Source organism: Trachemys scripta, chromosome 23 (assembly GCF_013100865.1).
Source record: "Trachemys scripta elegans isolate TJP31775 chromosome 23, CAS_Tse_1.0, whole genome shotgun sequence".
Taxonomy (NCBI): Eukaryota; Metazoa; Chordata; order Testudines; family Emydidae; genus Trachemys; species Trachemys scripta.
Window position 1 is genome coordinate 14943067 of NC_048320.1, and position 20796 is coordinate 14963862.

Here is a 20796-nt window from a genome sequence, read left to right on the forward strand (position 1 = left end):
CCCCCCCCCCCCACAAGAGGGCCCCCCCAGGGCAGAGCTGCCCCTTTCCCCCACCCCCCCGGAGGAACACGCCAGGACAAACCGGTGTTTATTTCATCCCACCTACCCTCAGCCGGGAGAATAACCAACAAAAGAGACAAAAACTACGTTATCGTCAACATTTTACTTAACTCACTTCAAAAAACTGCAAACTGACAAATGACTATAAACGTTCACAATGGTGGCTGCTGTAAACACGCAGGATGATATTGCCACACCCATGATATCAAAACCAACCCCTTTAAAAGTTACCAAGCCCGGCACGCTGTGCTAGGCGGGACTGGGGGTGTATTGGCTCCCTAGAAATGTCATTGATTTTGTGACTACTGACTTCACATTATTATTTGGCAAAAAAGGGCAGGGTGTTATCATCTGTCTTAAAATGCTTTAAAGTCATGAAATTCTAAACTAATGAAGTCTAGAGATGGTGCAACTTTAGCGGGAACTAGATGCTTTCACAGTGGATATGCTGGTCTACAGAAAGTGTCAGTGGAGTCAATTTACACGTTTTCACAAGTTACTAAAGATCTTGGAAACTGCCAGAGAGCCATTAAAATGTAAAATCACACGATTCCCCCAAGTCTCACATTGTTCACAAAACCAGGTGAACTCTGCTCCCAGTGGGGGCTACAAACCTGATTTGGCATTAGGTGGAGTTACAAATTTACACTTTTGGTGGGGACCACAGCACAGAGGTCCCTGCATTTTAACCAAAGAAGAAGAAAAAGCAACCTGTTTAAAAGTAGCTCATTAATGTGGGGCATAGCATCTGTTAATGCTACTAGAACTTAACAGGCCCTGCTCCAAAAGAATGTTAAAAAGTTAACAGATGCTATTTTCAAACATTTACTGCTGCAGAGGATTCTGCATTTCCATCCTTAGGAAGCAGCAGCACTTTAGAAGATTTTAGTTATTTATGGGGGGGGGGAGGGGGAGAGAGACTGGCCAGGTCAGGAGTATTCCAAAGAATTATATTTAAGCAGCCCGAGTATCACTTGTGCCACAGCTGAGAACAGACATCCCCGTTTGTTACAAGGGGTTAGCTCTCCCTTTCTGCACTGCAGCAAAGAAAGCACTTTGACCTAGAGGTGCTCATCACCCATCCATAGTTATATAGCAGTTGGAGGGGTTCTGCTTCAAAAGTCATTTTCTTCAGCACAGAACATTAAAGAAAAAATGTCCCCCTAAGTCTGCAGAAGGTGTTGGTTTTCTATCTGGCCCTACGAGAGAAAAGACAGGTAGACTGCCACTAGTAAAGACAAAATATCCTGGGACCAACACTGCTACAACACCCTATACTAGTAAACTTTGTAAAGACATAACTCATAAGAATTTTCAGAGATTTAAGTGGAGTACGGCATTCTTCTTCTGCCTTAAAAGCCATGGTGGCAACTACACAATGGACAAGGAGGGCTGTAATGAGTATGGAAATATGGATCCAAAAATTCACAACATGGTGTGTATGAAGCTTCGTTTTGGAGCCTGCGCTGACAAAAGGAGTGGGAATAGTCTGAGGAAACCTACACTGCTCATCATGGATTTGTTTATTTTCTCCTCTTGACAGCCCCCATAAGAGGCTAGTAACTTCTAAACAGGAACAATGAAGTATAGAGAAGCAAAGTTACTTGCCCGGTGGCAGAGAAGGCCATCCGTTGGAGATCCGTGCTCAGAACACCAGTGTCCTAGCTCTGCTCGTACCACAACACTCCCCCATAACGCACAGCCTTTTGGGGGGGTTGGGGTCAAAAGAATGGCTGAAGAAACGAGTCTGTGATACAGGAAGTGTTGTTAGTATTTCAGGGAATAAACTGGGTGTTCACAGACTCTTAAATCGCTAGTGGACGCATCTGAAAATAGACTAATCATTAGTACTGAGCATTGTTTTTTCAGTTCTAGTTTTGATTATGCTGATTGCTTACAAAGAGATGCAATTAAACAGGGATGTTTCAGAGAACACCACCACTCTAGATTTATATTGACTTGTTTTACCCTGATTTGATACAATTAATCTATCCTGTTGTCTAATAAAGCCCACTGAGTTTAGAGCACTTCCTCTGACTTGGGGAGCTGCAAATCTTGTTTTAAAGTACTTAGGGTCACCAGAACTTCTGAACAGTTTTACAGCATGGTATTAACACCAATGTGGAGTGTAAAAGGCTGATTTCATACAAGGTTTGTTCTTCCTCACAGCAGAGAAGAGGAAACAGTAGGAAAAAGGCAAGATATCACATAAGAGTTAAATACTTTTTCCAGGTTTTAAAAAAGTCAACTTGTCACGTTGTACCTGAAGTTTGAACCTCTGGTGCTGTAAGTTACTCATGCAATAGTTGTACAGTTTGGCACAGTGAGAATCCATTTTCTTCAAACAATCTGCAAGACATTAAGTCTTATGACAAAGTTCATTTCAGTGTTTGCAAAGTGCTCACATAGGGCTTTTGTTTAACAAAACTATGGCATGCAAGTTTGCATTAGGGCTTTACTAAGGATATGCATGCCTGGGCTCCTGCTGTGCTTGGTTCCAGAATCTAGTGCTTCACATTGTAAGAGGCAGCTCCTCCTCCCTATATCACAGGCCTCTCAACCCCCAAAGTGAGACCGACAACCTGTCCAGCGTGACAGATTGAGATCTGCTCTCTACACCCATTCCATGCCCTTGGTGAAAGGCAGTTCCAGTACATGGTAGTTTCCTGCAATACGCGCCTCTTACATTAAAGAATTATTCCCAGAAATTCCCTTACCAATAAGAATTAAAATGTCGCTAGATCAGCTGAGGAGGACACCATCAGAGCCTTGTAGGTGAGCAGAATGACTATACTAAGATTTTAGAATCTAGTCCCAGGTTAATGGTTTCAAACAATTTAAAGTGCTAGTTAGTGGCTCATTTAGTTATTGCTCCCAAGTGATATGGGGCAGATTCTAATCTTTTGCATGTATTAATGTAGCCTGCAAGCCAAGAAAAAATGGCCATTTACTGACATGAAAGCTGCAGGCAGTGACAGGAGACTCCTGAGAAGGCAGCCTACACAGAACACTTTCTGTAGTCATATCCATGATACTGGAATAATCCCAGCCACACTGGATACCACAGCACTGAAGCAGGAGTGTCGGCAGAGGCAGCCAGAAGCAGGTCTGATAGTAGGTAAAGGGCACGGATTCCTTTCGAAGCTCAGTGATCAAGATCTTTGTATTTTTAATGAGAATTTTAACACTGTAGAATAGCCAAGTACATACAGTGTCCAAATTAACCCAATTAAGGATCCGGGGTTGGAGCTATTTCTATATTTTGTTTTCAATGCTAATTTAGGCCCAGGTCCATTTTGCTTATTATGAGGTGCCCTTGCTGCACCATAGCGAAGGTTGACTTTTATCCTACTGATTGATTTGATACTAAGTATGGATAAAACATCCTTAAGTTTTTTTCTTATTCATAACCTAGCAAGGTCACCTAATTCCTGAATTTAAATCCAATACCAACACATGTCCATTTTATAGCTTAGATGTCTATATGGCCATGATTTCCAGACAGGTAGTCTACATTCTGCCTAACTTTGACTTAAAAACGCACCAATAAAACGAAAGCTAGAATTGAATTGAACAAGAGAATTTCCCTGAAGAGATAAGCTACTGGCTGCACAAGTGTAATAGGTATCCATTTCTATGGCTTACAAAAGCATTGGGAAATGTAGGGACTGGATGGCTCAGGCCAGTCAGTTTACAGAGCCTCCCCTTCAGGTTGCTGGCTCAAGACTAAAAGTGACCAAAATAGTCACCAGCTCCTAGTTGTTGGGTGGCTTGTGTGACATGACCTGGCGGTCTAGTGGCCAGGTGTTCTCACTGCACAAGACTGCCTCAGACTGGGCAATGTCACAGAGGCCAAGAACTAAATGGGCCATAGAGACGGAATCCCCTCCACCCCCTCAGGCAGTAGGAGTTCCAGGGCAGGGCAGGGCATGGAATGTAGTATTGCGGTTGCCCAGGCGGTAGCTGCTCTAGAGTCAAGTGGGAGAATTTAGTTCTGCAGCGTGTCAATCCAGCAGTAAGCCCCTTCCTTTCAGAAAGGCAATGCAACAGCAGGTGCTGCACAGATGCTCCCCGAAGGACTGGGACCAGCACAGTAGAGGAGTTATTGCCATTATGACTTTTATAAACTAGCATCACTGGAAAGCTTGGGTTTTGATGGGAGCAATAGGAATTCTGTCATTACTTGTGAGGAAACTGCTTTTGCCATTAGAGTGTTTGTTTCTACTCAAGACAGCTGGATACTGCTGAGGGAGGACGGAGAAAAGTCAGTTGTTTTTATGCGTGACTTAGGAGTAGGGAATTTTGGTTTTAAAGTTAAAATAGCATAATCCACGTTTCTAAGAGGAAGCCAGTCCTGTTCACCTTCTGCTGAGTGTCTGCATGCGAGAGACTGGACTGGTGCAAGAACATTCCTAACTGAGATTGAGGTCGGTCTGCCAAGGGGCACTAGAACTGCAGACACACTCAGCAGTTATTGTTTCAAGTGAGCAGGTTTGGTTTAGGGCAGAGTGTCACAATAGACAATGTAGAGTGATGTGTGGGTGCTACTGGGGCTATCGCATCAAAAGCCTCTGCTCTGTGAATTACCAAAGCATGGTTTATTTTGAAATCCAAGCTAGCCCCACAAATTCACAGCACAGTGATGTACCCAGCCAGGATTGGTTGCCATACTACTTGTACCCACAGGAGACCATTTAGATTACTGTACAACGCTTTTTCTTCTGAAGATTCCCCTCTGCTACTCATGACAGAAAAATCAGAAGGAAAGGAAGTGTGATTGCTTACTGGCCTCGGGAGCCAGCTGGATCCAGCTCGGACTGATCCAACAGTTCAAAGTCATCCCCTTCTGCATCAGTGTCCAAGTCAGAGCTGGAGGTTCTAAGATAGGTTTTTGTGCCTCTCTGGGGATTGTCACTGTATACAGGGCCTGGCTCAGAGGCTCCTGACAAGGCTAATTGTATCATGCCTCTGGTGACAAATCCAGCTAAGTTATTTGTAAGATTGTGTGCAGAGGGTAGTGCCCCTAGTAGGAGCGCAGGGACAGCTTCTTCTTGGTCATACGGGTGACGTAGCTCATCCATGCCCTGCGAGCGGTAAGCAAGGCTGGGAATCCCAATGCTGGTGTCATCTTCATCATCTATTCCAGTCACCTCTGGATTTATGGAAGGGAAGTCAGGGAGATCCCTGGCAAAAGATTCTTCAGGGTCACTGTGACCATCAAGATCTAGAAGGGAACAAGAAACAGCTGTAAACTTATAGCATGGACTATCCAAACCCATCAGGCAAGTGCCACAGACAGTGTCATACTGATCCCTGCAGAGTTCAGACATCTTTGATGAAAGAAACCATCATCCTGGTCCCCAAACACACCACCCGCTTGCCTCCTCTGACCAAGCTACACTTAGTGTCACTTTCCTTTGGCAGGCACGACAGACAAAGGTTGCTTTCTTATCCAAGAGAGTGAGGATACTGCAGGGGAGTACGGAGAGCTAGTGCGGAGCGAAAGCATGTCCTCCCAGGCTTCTTTCACCGCCAGCCAGCAGAGGGTGCTCAGACGTTGAACCCTCTGAGATTAAGGGCTCGGCTATATGAGTATATTGCACTGGTTTTACTATAGGGGTTACATTTTGAACTCATTTAACTAAATTGGTACAAACCCCTGTGTGGACACTCATCTCGGTTTAAACCAGGCTTGCTTCAGTTTCTCTCAAGTTAATTAGGAACTGATTAAGGTAAACCAGAATAAGCATCCACCCAGGAATTTGCATGGGTTTAATTGCCTTAGTTTAAAAGGACCCCTTTAGTTAAACCAGTGCAACGTTTCCACACAGAAAAGGCTTAGATCATCTGTGTGCCTCCCCTGGCAGACCCTTTCTAGTCAGACCATCTCGCAGAAGGCCTAGTCTGACAGCTCACATTCCCTCTTTGGGTAGCTGTAAACAGAATAGGAATATTCCTTAAAGCAGAGAATTAGCTGCCTCCATTCACTAATGGCGTGAATAGGAAACGTGCTAACGCCGTCACTTTGTACCAGCATCAGGGTATGCTGTTCTTCCCAAGCGCTCTGTGCCATATCTAGGCACCATATGTGGAAACTGGATCTATTCACACAGGAGCTCTTCATCCCGTGGCAGGTGAACATTATACACCAGAGCTCAATTCTCAGGGAATGCATCTGGTCTATTTTCCTCATTTCAGGGTGGTGGATGCTGAGGAGGGAAGAGTACAGTCCCTTTGCCTTTAGGAGGCTGTTTCTTCTCTCTCACCTTCAGATCCCTCAGTCAGTGGAGTTTGTCCCCTTGACAGGTTAAACGTCCCATTCTCAGTGTAGGAAACTTCAGCATCTGAATGCTCAGAGTCGGAGATAGTCAGTTCCTTAGCAACTACAGAGTCATCCAGCTTTGAAGCAGAGAAGAAAACACAGTTAGAAGAACATCAGCGCTACTGGCTCAGATTGTTTCTGTGCTCCAAGCTAGAAAGATTCTGATGACCCAGCATGACAGGCTCTCACATGAGACTGGCTTGCTGCTTTGCTACCCCATGGCGGGTGAAGGGGGGGGTGTGGGGTGCTGGCTCCACACTGCTCCGCAATACCCTGATGGCCAATCCAGGTGCAACATCTGGCTTTGGACAGGATTCAGAGCAGGGGTGTGGAAAAGGTAACGGATGTCCTTTGGGAGTTGGGTCCTTCCGACGGAAGGACTGGAAAGTTCAAGCTTTTAAGATACACAGATAAGATGTGGCTTTAATTAAGTGGGCTGCGAACACTGCGGCCAGACTAATCTCAGAGCACAGGAAGGCTTGACAGGGTATGAAAGCCTGCAGCCAGACTGCCCAGATATTCCTCTCCACCTGATACCCTAGGCTTGAGGCCAGAGAGCATTCCAAGGCTGCAGTTTTATCACAAACCTGATTCAGACACACCAAAGCCATCAATGCACTGGAGGCTTTCTTGCTTGATTTTGAAATTTGCAGAGATGCCTGGTTACCTTGGGACAGAATGCAGCAAGTTCTTCTTCACTGTCAGTCCCAGCATCAGCAGGCTCCTGGTTCAGCGCTCGCTGGCGCACTGCCATGAGTCAAAGCAGAAATCTCCCATTATTACCAGGGCAGACAAGGCAACATTTAAGCATAACATTAGGCACAGCAGAAAGTCACTTCAAATGTAGCCCAAAGGGTGTCAATCTATCACAGCTCCAAAAGCCGTTGTGTAAACGTGGGCTCTCTAGTGTCTGGTTTGGGCTGTTGCAGATCTAGTGCCACATGGAACATGCTCAGCAGCAACCTCACATTGGAGAGAGATGCTACAGGCACAAATCAGCTTCCACCAAGCAGCGCTTAGTGCCCTTGTGTTCCCATGGCTGAGAAAGGGGGAACGGCTGGGAGCCATTGGGAATTTGTAGAAAGCTCTCATCTGAAGCAGGGACCCAGTCTAGTTGCACAGCTTCATCTCTGTGGAGGGGCTGCGAATATTTGACAAGAGGACTCGAAAAGAATGCTGTACGACCCATGCGGTTGCTGTCACGCCCTATGTTTGGGGATTCATGTCAGCAACTGTTTGTCGATTTCAAGGGCCGGCTGTTTGTCTGGCTAGTTTCAGACACTCTTGGAGTCTTACATTGCTTCACTCGTTGCTTTGACATCATGTAGCCTCGAACGCTGAAATCCAACCGCTGCAGAGCTGGCTCCAGCTTCATGTACATGCGCTGCCCCAGTCTGTGGTACACGGCGAGAGGCCACAGCAGGATGAACAGCACTGAGGTAAATGAAGAAGCTGGTTAGAAACTGGCCTGTGCTACTTAACAGATCTCTCAATCGAGTGTTTTGGGATGCAGTATAAAGATTCAAGACTCAGTTTTGCTGTGCTGTATGCACACAATCCAATGCGTCAGAAGCTAGGTAGAGAGCAGTGCAGATCTGTGCCAATTTACTAGAACTAAGATAGCAACCAACATGCTAGAGCATTTGTCTGCCTAGACAGACATGCACCTAGAGCCTGTTTGGGGCTAGCTGGCCAATCTGTCCGAACACTAACATTCTAGCACCAGAGCAACGGCATTTTACATTCTATTTGTCAGAACGTTAGCCGTTCATATCAGCTGCACCTTTGAGTCTACGTTAGCGATACTGCCCCAGCGCTCTGTATACAACCCCTGAGGAATATTGTACTTACGCATAAGGTATGAGAGCAAGAGTCCAGGAATGTATCGGCCCAGAACAGCCAAGAATGTAAAGACTCCACACACTACAAGGCAAAACTGGAGGCACAAGAGAAAACATGAGTTTCCATAGCATTAAAATAACGGAATCAGGTGACTTCAGCTGGTGTAACTGGTTTGTTTTCTAGAGAGTTCCAGCCAAGAAACAACAGATCAAATATCAGCAACACTGTTTGGATACTCCGGTCTTCTTAGGCAATCCTATTTCATTAGGAGAGGTACCAACACAGTCTCATTTTAAGAGGTTTTGTCTATCATCCCAAGACACCTTGGCAATTTAAAGGGAACTTAAGTTACTGCTCACTGCTGTAGGCAGGGTAGGATTCTACGGTGTCTGTGCTGACAAGCAGATGTAAGGTTGTGGGAGACGGTCCCCTCCAAAGGAGGGAGTAGGGGCATGTTTCATGAGGCTGTGATCACAGTAATAAGCATCTAAGTATTCAGCCTCTTCATACTACCCATACAATCGCAGTTGTCACTAGGCTAACACTGGTTCTATAGGACTTGAGGGGAAAAAAAGATTCTCAACCACTTTCTGATTTGGTTTTTAAGTTATTAAAAGCCAGACTCTGAGAAAGAACTGTGAGGTTAATAGCAGACACTTCAGACCAATACCCACAGAGGGAACAGCTACATTTACTGCTAAATAAAACAAAATGAAATCAACAAGCAAAGTTGCCACCTCCCCGCCCTGCTCACTCCTACGTTCGATCCCTTCCCACCTCCCCGTCCCGTTCACTTGTACGCTCGATCCCTTCCCACCTCCCTTTTTCAAAATGGGAGCTCTTCAGGGCAGGGAACATCTCATGTTTGGAATACACTTACCCATTCTGGATGCTCTTGCAATACACAACAGAGGGTCCTGTGGCACCTTTGAGACTAACAGAAGTATTGGGAGCATAAGCTTTCATGGGTAAGAACCTCACTTCTTCAGATGCAAGTAATGGAAATCTCTAGAGGCACGTATATATCAGTGTGGAGATAAGAGCGGCTGTCTGCATCAAAGATTAGATGCCGAGTGTTTAGTCTGCCCAAGCAAGTGTGCTCTTACCTTGCCGGGATTTTGCCTTTTGAAAACGAAGAGATTCCTTAAGAAGGTGACCCCAGTAACCCATCCATCAGCTAAATGGTGACACAGCTCCGGCACACTCAGCAACTGAGGGTGAACATAGCCCCAGCTACAGAGAAGGCAGAATAATTAGTGAGCAGGTGTTTACTGAGCCACATGGTGTTACTAAACTGACCTTAATATAGGGCACTCTTCACTACAGAAGCATTGTTTCAAGACCACTTTCTCCCCCCTCCACCAGCTGCCCAAAGTCTGGAAGACCAGACCTAGTATTTGGAAAAATCAAATAGCTACACCCGTATGCCATTCAATATGCACCCCATTTTTCTTTAAATTACAGACAGCTAATGATTAGCTGAGTACTGCAATTAGAATGCAAGAACTTGCAAGTTGTTGGACGTCAAAGGCAGCTGGCAGGCCTCATGTTGTGCAAACTCCCATAGCAATCACGTGCATCCGATTAGAGCACACAAGGATTTGGGGATCACTAGCACAGCTTAGAATGAGTTGCAGTGAAATGGAGGAAAGCCCTGCTTGAAGATTCAGTTACGCCTGAGGCAGGGGGATTTAGCCAGTACAGTAGAGTTATTTCTTGGTGTTTACACCTCCCCACTCCCTGTAAGAATTCAGTGCCAAGTTTCTAAAGAGCCTATGACCTAGTTGGTGGAAATTCGTTGTCACTTTTGAAAGGCTACTTTTGGCAGTGCCTGCTGGTGCTCATTAACCTTCGGTCACATGGTATCTGTGCCTTCGGAAGAGTGCTTCCTCCTGGGCCAGGTCACTTGCAAGAGACGTGCTTTGCTGACACTTGATTAGGTGGTTTTCAAACATTTGAGGAGTTTTACAATGTAACTTTTGAAAGACTGATTTGGCTATTTAGTGCACGTGAACAACAGAGCCGACAAAAAAAGCTAACAGACTGTTAGGAACCATTAGCAAAGGGATAGATAAGAAGACAGAAAATATAATGCCACTATATAAACCCATGGTACACCCACATCTTGATGTGCAGTTTTGGTCGTCCCATCTGAAAAAAAGGCATTAAAATTGGAAAAGGTACAGAAAAGGGCAACAAAAATGATTAGGGGTGTAGAACAGCTTCCATCTGAGGAGAGATTTAAAAGACTGGGATAATTTAGCTTAGAAAAGAGACGACTAAGGGGAGATACGACAGGTCTATAAAATCATGAACGGTGTGAAAAAGGAAGTGTTATTTACCCCTTCATATAACACCAGAACCAGGGGTCACCCAATGAAATTAATAGGCAGCATGTTTAAAACGAACAAAATGAAGTATTTCTTTGCTCAGTCAACCTGTGGAACTCGTTGCCAGGGGACAACTGGGTTAAAAAAAGAACTAGATAAGTTCATGAAGGACAGATTCATCAATGGCTATTAGCCAAGACAGCCAGGGACAGAATCCATGGTGTGGGTGTCCCTAAACCTCTGACTGTCAGAAGCTGGGATTAGACCGCACGGGATTGACAGAAATTGCCCTGTTTATCGCCTCTGAGACATCAGGCATTGGCCACTGTTGGAAGGCAGAATACTGGGCTAGATGGACCATTGGTCTGACCCAGTCTGACCATTCCTATGTAAGCTGTGCCTGGAGAGAGGAAAGTACTGTTAGGGAGGACAAAACCCCAAGAGAGTTCTAGTTTTGTTGTTAATGCTGCACTCAGGGTCTCACTAACTACCAGGGAAGCCTGCAGTGCATCCAGCTCTGGTCAGAGAAGTTTGACAAGTTTCTCTTGTTTCAAGAAGGGTTCTAGTCCATCACTTGCAAGGAAGCTCTCAATACACTTTAAAGGCACAACAGAAAACTTTTTTAACAGTGGGGTCTTTACAAAGCTGACGTGAACATTATCCCCATTTTACACAGAGGGCTGTGTGGGCAGGGAGAGATTCAGTGACTGGCCCAAGGTCACAACCAAAGCTTGTGGCAGAACAGAACCCCCCACTCAACGCTTCCTCTGAAACTGAGCAGATATGACAAGCATGTGCAAAAAGTGAGTAAGTTCTGTCATCACAACAAAGTACCAACACAGCAGCAAACCAAAAAAAAAAAAAAAGAAGAGGGATTTAATTAGCGTTCCATACCTCTCATTGTCCAATTCGTCAGATCTTGCCACTAAAATATTAAGAACAGACACTGAATTAGTTGCAAGGAATTTTGCTGTAAGAATGTTTAGCTAATGGGAGTTTAACTAAAACTTGTGTGAGGTTGAGAAACAACCAGTGTGATTGATAAAGGTAATTAACCAAAAATCTGTTGCTCTGCATCATATTCTCATAGGACAGGCCTCCCCTCTGTATCACAACAGCTACTATTAGAGAGAGTGACTGGGTGGCTAGTCTGTTCTGCAAATCACTAATAGCTCATTTTAGTCTTAACCACAAGCAAGAACTACCAGTCCTGTTTCAACATACAGCCTACACACCCGTTACTGCACTGGGTGTGCTGAGGGATGGACAATTTGCTCATAATTTGGAGACATCCAGGAGAGCCTTACTTCCCGGACTGGGGTTAAGTGACCCAGGGACAGGCTAGCTTAGGGAACTGGCACAGCTCAGGGCTACTGAGGGACTTGACTATGCAACCCTCAAGATAAGTAGAAACCATTAGCAGCACACAGCCACCGTAAGCCTGCCTACCTTCCAAAGAAAGTTGATGCCAGGAATCACTGCCAGCTTCTATGCCTCAGCTTGTGTTGTCTCTTGGAAGACAATATTAACGCTTATTACCTAACCTCGACTAGCTAGCCAGGGAGTTACCCCTTGGGAGCCTGCAGATCACACACCGATTTGTTTTTAGGCGGTGAATGGACTGGGCATCAAATCTCATCACGGGTTCAAGGCAAGGATGGCGGAGTTCTACGTTCGAGCTGGTGATTCACTAAACACTTTGGTATTCAAGTAACTGACAGTTCTTGAAGATTCCGCCCCTCTCAGAATCTCCATAATAAGGCTGGGTCTCTGACAACCACCATTTACTACCTTACAAACACTCTGAAAACAATTTCCAGTGTGTTCAAGTGAGAAAACTAATTCAGTCCTGTCCTGCAAGCTCCGATTTCTTAAATTGGAAGCTCGTTGGGGCAGACTTGTGTCTTCTGTGCAGTCAATCCATTGTGGGCACTACTGGAATATCAAAGCGTGTCACTGACTGGCTCCTAACCTAAGCTAGCCACTGCGAGGAGCCAAGCTGCGGGGGTCTGTGCTATGCCCCGCCCCTCTGATATAGGCACCTGCTTCTGCTTGGGATTCAAACCCGCTCTTGGCACGAGGCACCTTGTGCAAGGAGAGGAAGAGGAGAAGGACGACGACCCACCTCAGAACTCTTAGCCAAGTGGTTAGGGCCCTCAAACTGGGGGGGGTCTCCACACCCCAGATAAGTCCCCCCTCCACCTCAGGGGGGAAGGAATTTGAACTGGGATCTGCCACGTCTCAGCTAACGGCCATAAACACTGGGCTACAGGATACTCTGATGTGGGGCTACCTCACTGTGCAAAAATCATTTTAAAAAGTCATTGGGCCAGAGAGCAACAAAACTGCCCGCACAAGCCCACAGTCAGGAGAACGACTTGCAGCCTAGTGGGCCGAGCACTCATCCAGGACGTGGGAGACCCAGGATCCAGTCCTCCTGTTCCAACAACTTTTTACATTATTTATTCACTGTGGAACAGCTTCATTAGGAGAGGGAGAGAGCGTGCATCTCCCCTCAGGATCGCACAGCCCACGGGTTAGAGCACTCACCTGAGAGGTAGTAGACCCCTGTTCAAATTCTCTCTCCCAGAGGTGGAGGGGGGACTTGAACCAGGGGTTCTCCCACATCCCAGGTAAGCAGCCTAACCACTGGGCTAGAAGTTATGAGGGAAGCCCCCCCACCAGCTGTTCACATTCGTGGCCTACTCTGAGGCAGTTTAATGGATCAGGCTCCACAGGCAAGCTAGATGGAGGGCAGATCTCCTTTCCCCAGTTCGGGCACTGCACCGGGGCTGAGGGGTTCACAGGCCAGCATGGGACTGCAGTGCACGTGCTCGGGGGCAAAAACATAGGCACCTAGCGAACTTTTACTGCAAAAGCTTAGGTGCCGAGCGAGTTTAGGCACATGCAGGGTTTGGCAGCAGCTCTGCGGGGATTTTGCAAGTCCGCGTGGGGCCTGGCTCTGGGATTTACCCGCATAAGTCCTTTTGCGAATCTAGAGCCCTTTGTGACTGTCTGAGACCTATTTCAAGCCAAATGGTGCAGAGAAAGAGCGCATGGTGGGAAGTTGAGAAACAGGTGTCATTTTCAGGGGCGAGCTCTTACTGCTGCATCTTACCTTTAATTTCAGGCCAGATTTTATTCTTCCATTGATCTAAACAAACTATTATTATCAGGCCAAATGAGACCAAGAACACCAGCCGAAGGGAAGTCAGTGCCAAAAAACTGCAAAAAAGAAGCAGAGAAAGGATCAGTCGTGAGCACGTGGGTCTGTTTCTACTGTTGTACCAGGCCCCTCAAATTAGCACCTCTGGCTAAATGCACTGACCAACTGGGTCGGGGGAAATAAGAAAATCGCGCGTTTGGTCTTTGGGGGCAGCAGACATCTCCAATCAAAACTGGTATCAGATCCCTGGAACTGGATATTCTGCGCTTATCCCAATTGATTTCTAAACTAATTTTATATTTACTTTAAAGATACCAGTTTTATCTTACTCTCTTGACTGAGCAGGGAGTACAGCAACTAACAACCGCAGCAAGGCAGTATGAGAAGAGTGATGTGTGCACCACTATAGTTAGTCTGTTGGCATTTCCACAAGCCACGCTGACATTACAGATGCCTGGCTTTGTGCACTATTCGGGGTCTGGCAGATGCCTCCAATTCCCAGTCAAAGCGGTTTTTGAATTAATCAGGAATTGGGAGAGGCAAAATAATTTTATTCATGAGTGTTCTTCGTCTTGTATCCATTACACCTCGGACTAACCAGACAGCCTGGAAAAAGAGTTATATGATGGAGGAAGGGAGGACAAACCAGTCCTCCCAGTCACCTAGCCTGGGCAGCAGGAGTGGTTGTTTTTACACCAAGTTGCCTCTAGAACCCTAAAGAAATGTTTCATGTTTGCTCAGGGTTTCTGTGCCACACGGCCTCAGTTTATAGCTAGTCTGATGGAGGCCATCAGTGGTCCCAAGGAACAAACTGTCACCTTCCTCCACACTTTCTAGTTTAAAAGGTAGTTAGTTTTGAGAATTGAGGTTTTCTGCTTGCAGACGGTTCCCTCCCTACGAAACTCCTTCTCCCTACACAGAATCCTGAACTTAATGGTGCTCATCTGGAATGGTCAGTTGCTGAAAAGACTCTAAAACAGTAATTAACAGTTTGACACCAGTACCCCTAATTCCCATCCTCAGCTGGTGAAATAGCTCACAAGCGCAATGTCTGTCCAGTCTTCAGCTTCGCCTCAGGCTATGAACTAAATCAGTCGAGTGGTAAGACTAGCTGATTTTGTAGGGATTATTGCTTAATTATGACAACAGCAAGGTTCAGTACCAAAGCTCTTATCTATTTTTAATCACAGTCATCTGGACTGTTCAGGACATGTGTTTGTCTAGCATAAAGCACCAGCTGCTAGGGCCAAGCAAGTGACAGGTCCCATGGAAGGAATTCACAGGGCAAAGATCAGGCAAAAAGACAAGCTGCATTTAGCATTAAAAAAGTTTGTTGTGGATTGATGAAGGACAGAAAACTGATGGAATCAGAAGAAATGCTGTATAGCTCATCTCCACTTGTGCTCAAATAGCATGGTCAGACCATGGTACAATGCCAGTTAGAGTTTAAAATCCATAGTCCATACCAGAACAAGCCGACATTCCAGTAGTTTAAGAGACTAAAGAATTAAACCCTCTACGAATTCAAAAAAGGTTAAAAAGACTGGGACTGTTCAGCTTCGAAAAGCGACAACTAAGGAGAAGGATATGACAGGTCTATAAAATCATGAAGAGCATGGAGAAAGTGAATCAAGAAGTCTTATTTACTCCTTCCCATAATTCAAGGACCAGGGGGTCACCCAATGAAATGAACAGGCAGCAGGTTTAAAAAACCAAACATAAGGAAGCACTTCTTCACAAAACACACAATCAGTCTTTGGATCTCATTGCCAGGGGATGTTATGAAGGCCAGAAGTAGAACTTCGTTGAAAAAAAGAATTAGGTAAGTTTGTGGAGGATAGTCCATCAAGCCAGAGATGCAACCAGATGCTCTGTGTCCTCCTAAACCACTGACTGCCAGCGGCTGGGACTGCATGACAAGGGACAGATCACTCAATAACTGCCCTCATTCGATTCCCTCTGAAGTCTCTGACACTGGCGGAAGACAGGATACTGGGCTAGATAGACCATTGGTCTGGCCTGTATGGCCATTCTTATGTTGTGTTCTGGCACTAGATTCTCCCCCCACCCCGTGATATCTTGTAAGCTGTGAATCCAGTTTTGGAAGAAAAGCAGATCATTTAAATTCCACAGCCCAAGGTTCAAATACTCAGCAGTCAATAAGTCAACATGAATAAGCCTACATTGAAATCCATCCAGACAAATACACAGTGCAAGAAGTAGATGCACAAAGGAAAGCAACAGAAATGGTTCAATTCTGAAGATTAGATAAATGCCTAGAAGAATCAGACTGGAACATGACCAAAAATACAACAGCAGGACATAGATATGCCATCCTATGCCAAACATCAGCACGTAGGCGATTTTGTTTTTGTAAGAACACACACAAAGGGTCAATTATAGCCTAGCAATCATTAACTACAGCTAAGTGGGTCTATGCAGTCATTTGATTAGGAGCGCATGCTAACAGTTTATCCCTTTCCCAAATGGTGGTTTAAATCTGGAGATTATTTGTTGAAAACCCAGAGAAACAGATACTGCATAGAAGAGGTAATTTCACATAAGCCTTCCTACCAGGGCCCGGTATTAGACAAATACCACAGTTAAGTGCTGTCAAAACAAGAGCATGTGACCCTTCATAACCATAAGTGGCTGATTGTCCAATGAAAGCAGTTCCTCCTGACAGTCACAGTGTCACTGATTCCCCTCGCTAAGGTCACTTCACATTTCCCTCTTGGAGAGGATGCAGATGGAAATTGCAATGGAAGAGTAAAACCAAACTAATGAGGCATTTGGATACCACTGAGAAGCACCGTGCATGAAGCTATGAAGATAATTGCCTGCAGCTTAAATATCAGGGATCGTTTAAACTCCCTTGACACAGCCATGTTTTCTGTAGAAATGTCCTAACAAGAGCGTGTCCAAGAACTCCAGCAGAGTTACGGTTACATACGGAGACAACTTCTCTTTTAGGCATTTTTATATTAGAACTTTAAACCAGGGGTTCTCAAACTGGGGGTCAGGACCCCTCAGAGGGTCGCGAGGTTATTACATGGGGGGTCGGGAGCTGTCAGCCTCCACCCCAAGCCCCGGTTTGGCTTCAACATTTATAATGGTGTTAAATATATAAAAAAGTGTTTTTAATGTATAAGGGTGGGGGGTCACACTCAGAGGCTTGCTGTGTGAAAGGGGTCACCAGTACAAAAGTCTGAGAACCCCTGCTTTAAACAAACATGAAGCGCAGTAGCCTCTTCGCAAGACATGCATTGGGAATTACTTCCCCATTACCCTCCCAACCATCCTGTCCATTACAGTGTGCTACAGCTACTCCTGCCACTGCAGCTGCTACTTGCTTTGTCCACCTCAGTGTTCGGAGAATGACAATGCTACCTCCAGGCAGCGGCAACTTTGAATAATTACTTTGTCTCACTACTTCGTTCCCTGCCATACAAATGACTCCCAGTTAGTCCTTTGTGAGGCCCCCGGAGCCGGATATTGAGACTGAATTTATGAAACCACTGCAATAACCAGTCAACATAGAAGCAAGTTAATAGATTTCTTTGGGCAACAGTTCCCAGTTTTGAACAGTCACACTCTGACTCAGAAAACAAGTTACTACCCAGGACTACCAGAGTGATAACTGGGTAAAGGATTGTACAATAAAACCTCCTGAACGTGTTTTTACGTGCTCATCCTCCTGCTGCCACCAGTGTAAAACTGGAGTTCAAACAGCATTGTTTTTGTAACACTGCCTGGAGATTAAACAGACTCTGAAAACTGCCAGATGAGACAGCCTTCTGATTAACAAATGAAACACCTGGAAGCCCAAGCTGATCATCAGGAAACCCTGTTATACATTTCCTACTTTTTGTGAATGTTATTTCACAGTGGAGACCTTGACCCAAACATTATGTGCTAGAAAGGGCTCCCAGTGTCGGCCACTTTGAATCTTCCCTCTTCCTAATCGCGTGACTTTGGCCAGTCGGAGCCTACTCAAGAGTTCCAGGCACCTCAGGAATGGGACCCCCATCGACCAAACTCTCACTTACACTGCTGCATTTTACTGCTTTTAGTCTAACTGGAGAATTGTTTCTTACATGAAACTGCCAGCTGGCCAAGGCTTTGCCATGCAAACACAACTAGATGGACTTTGCTTGACTTCACTATTGAGATAAAGTAACACTTAATCTCCCACTTCTTTGTAGGGTCAGACCCAGTGGCCTAAGTTGTAGTCAGTTTCACCATGAAGAGCTGGTTCCCCCCCAACCCCTATGCTCAGCCCCTGGAGGGAGGATCTACACTTGTAATTACCCAGAAAGCAATGCTCTTTGCTTAACTTATTAGCATTGGCTCAGGCTCCCTTTGGACCTCATCATTCTCTCGCCATCAGAAGGTTGGTGACTGATGTAGGATGTGGAAAATCCCCAGGGAGGAGGGGGAAGGAGCAAGAAAACAGTGCTACAACCATCACAAAAGCTTTTTCTTTTGTTTCAAGTCAGCCCCCTCCCCTCCCCTAGCTGCATGAGGCTGTTGGAAGACCATGGCCAGAGCTACGAAAACACAAGACACTTGAACATCCATTCTTGGCACAGGGCCCCGTTAAGGAAATAGTTCCATAGAGCCAGAGACTACCAGAAACATACACCACTGACCCAAACTAATCACACACTCCTCTTTACTAGAGCAGCATCCGAAGAAGTGGGCTGTAGTCCACGAAAGCTTATGCTCTAATAAATTTGTTAGTCTCTAAGGTGCCACAAGTACTCCTGTTCTTCTTTTTGCGGATACAGACTAACACGGCTGTTACTCTGAAACCTGTCAAATGCTCCTGTTTCTCTACAGGAGAAAGACGCTGCACTTGTTTCTTTGTAGGAAAAGAGGCAATGGCTATTTACTTGAACTAACCAGCACAACTGCCAAAGACTCTAGAACTTCACCTGACCTGTTTACTCATGTCATGAGAATCCACTCAATGCAACAGAGTCTACCAAGTATCAGAGGGGTAGCCGTGTTAGTCTGAATCTGTAAAAAGCAACAGAGGGTCCTGTGGCACCTTTAAGACTAACAGAAGTATTGGGAGCATAAGCTTTCGTGGGTAAGAACCTCACTTCTTCAGATGCAAGTAATGGAAATTTCAGAGGCAGGTATAAATCAGTGTGGAGATAACGAGGTTAGTTCAATCAGGGAGGGTGAGGTGCTCTGCTACCAGTTGAGGTGTGAACACCAAGGGAGGAGAAACTGCTTCTGTAGTTGGATAGCCATTCACAGTCTTTGTTTAATCCTGATCTGATGGTGTCAAATTTGCAAATGAACTGGAGCTCGGCAGTTTCTCTTTGGAGTCTGGACCTGAATTTTTTTGCTGTAAGATGGCTACCTTTACATCTGCTATTGTGTGGCCAGGGAGGTCGAAGTGTTTTCCTACAGGTTCTGTGTATTGCCATTCCTGATTCCATTACTTGCATCTGAAGAAGTAAGGTTCTTACCCACGAAAGCTTATGCTCCCAATACTTCTGTTAGTCTTAAAGGTGCCACAGGACCCTCTGTTGCTTTTTACAGATTCTACCAAGTTGCTGCCAGACCATTTGACTCTAATCACACAAACATTAAACTAGGTTTAGTTCAGACTTCAGTAGAAACGGGTAATTACTGTCAGAAAACTGTATGTACAGGTCATTAATGTCCTAGACCTAGTCAGTGGCGAAACCTACTCCCATGGGGAACGGCTTGGTCTCTAAGGTGCCACAAGGACTCCTGTTCTTTTTGCGGCTACAGACTAACACGGATGCTACTCCGAAACCTGAGCTAACAACAGTCCTCCATGCGCAGCGGGTCGCTGGTTTTCCACCTCCACGGGCCTTATGCTCCCAATCCCCGGCGTGGGGGACACACAACTGACACGTGGCCCAAGTAGTTCTTGCGGCAACATCACAAACCAAAGGCCAAGCGGGGCGAAGCGCAGGCGCCGGCACTCAGCTCGTCGAAGCAAGACTCGGCTCGGCAGCGCGTGGGGCGCCCTTCATTTCCGTTTACACACAGCCGGCTCCGGAGCGACTCCGGAGCGACTCCGGCAGCTCGCTCGAGCTCGGCCCGCGCGACCCCCGCGCTCCGAGCCCCCCCCCCCCCCGGGGGTCCTGCTGCCGGGAGGTGGGCCCCGCGGCCCCGATCCCGCCCGCGCTCACCAGAAGGCGCCGTGCGCGCCCGCCCAGCCCAGCGCGCTGCGGCCCGGCCGCTCCCAGACCAGCGCCGCCTGCAGCGCGCTCAGCAGCGGCTCGTAGGGCCCGAGCCGGGCCCGCAGGGCGGCGCTCAGCGCTCGCACCCGCCGCTCCCGCTCGCCGGGGCCGCCCGCCCGGCTCCCTCCGGCCGCGGCCTCCATCGCTTCCCCGTCAGGGGATCAACATCCGCTCCGCGCCGGGACGTCACAGGCGGGCCGGGTCGGCCCTGCCCCCGTCGCGGGGTTACCAACCGCCCCCGCCTCGCGCCGCCATCGGCATGGCGGAACCCGCTGGGGAAAGGCAGAGCGCGGCCATCTTGCTATACGGAAAGGCGGTGTCGGCCTACTGCGCGTGCGCGATCAGAGCTGCGCGCGCTCCTTTTTTTTCCCCTCGCGCATGCGCGTTGCCGGGACGACGCTCAGGGGCTGGGTTAACGGCGGTTCCCCCGGACGCGCAGCTCGCGCATGCTCAGTGCCGCTGGACGCGGGCGGGAGGACGCGAAGGCAGCGGCGGGTGCAGCGAGGAGCCGGGCCGGGGCGCAGCGGCCGAGATGCCGCGAGAGATCATCACCCTGCAGCTGGGCCAGTGCGGCAACCAGAGTGAGGCCGGAGGCGGGGCGTACACTGGGGGAGGGGCTTGGGAGGGGGCGGGGCGTATACTGGGGAAACTGAGGCACCGAGCAGGCCCGGGGCCTAGGCCCCTCCCCTTCCTCTGTCACTCAGCCATGCAGTGGCAGAGCCGGCCATAGAACCCAGGCGTCCTAGTCTGGCTGGGGGGGCATCAGGGGGCAGCAGGGCGGGTCTCTCCCCTCCATCCCGAGCCCCGGCTGGGGTGGGGGCAGCAGGGGGGCACTGGGGGCAGCGG

General features: G+C 47.2%; 2 protein-coding genes across 2 annotated transcripts in view; one reads left to right on the top strand and one right to left on the bottom strand.

Moving 5' to 3' along the window:
* Positions 1 to 4639: 4639 nt before the first annotated feature.
* On the bottom strand, positions 4640 to 20108 carry RETREG3 (reticulophagy regulator family member 3). The gene is made up of 9 exons (XM_034755646.1): positions 19900 to 20108; positions 13673 to 13779; positions 11449 to 11479; positions 9331 to 9457; positions 8234 to 8318; positions 7679 to 7816; positions 7050 to 7129; positions 6327 to 6459; positions 4640 to 5284 (listed from the first exon to the last, which is right to left on the bottom strand). The coding sequence occupies exons 1-9, from the start codon at positions 20091 to 20093 to the stop codon at positions 4842 to 4844; spliced, it is 1338 nt and encodes a 445-aa protein (XP_034611537.1). The 5' UTR covers positions 20094 to 20108; the 3' UTR covers positions 4640 to 4841.
* Positions 20109 to 20482: 374 nt separating this feature from the next.
* TUBG1 (tubulin gamma 1) overlaps positions 20483 to 20796 on the top strand; it is a 10270-nt gene continuing 9956 nt past the window's right edge. Inside the window, exon 1 of the mRNA XM_034755645.1 lies at positions 20483 to 20531. Coding sequence (XP_034611536.1) covers positions 20483 to 20531 — 49 coding nt within the window. The remainder of the gene's footprint in view (positions 20532 to 20796) is intronic.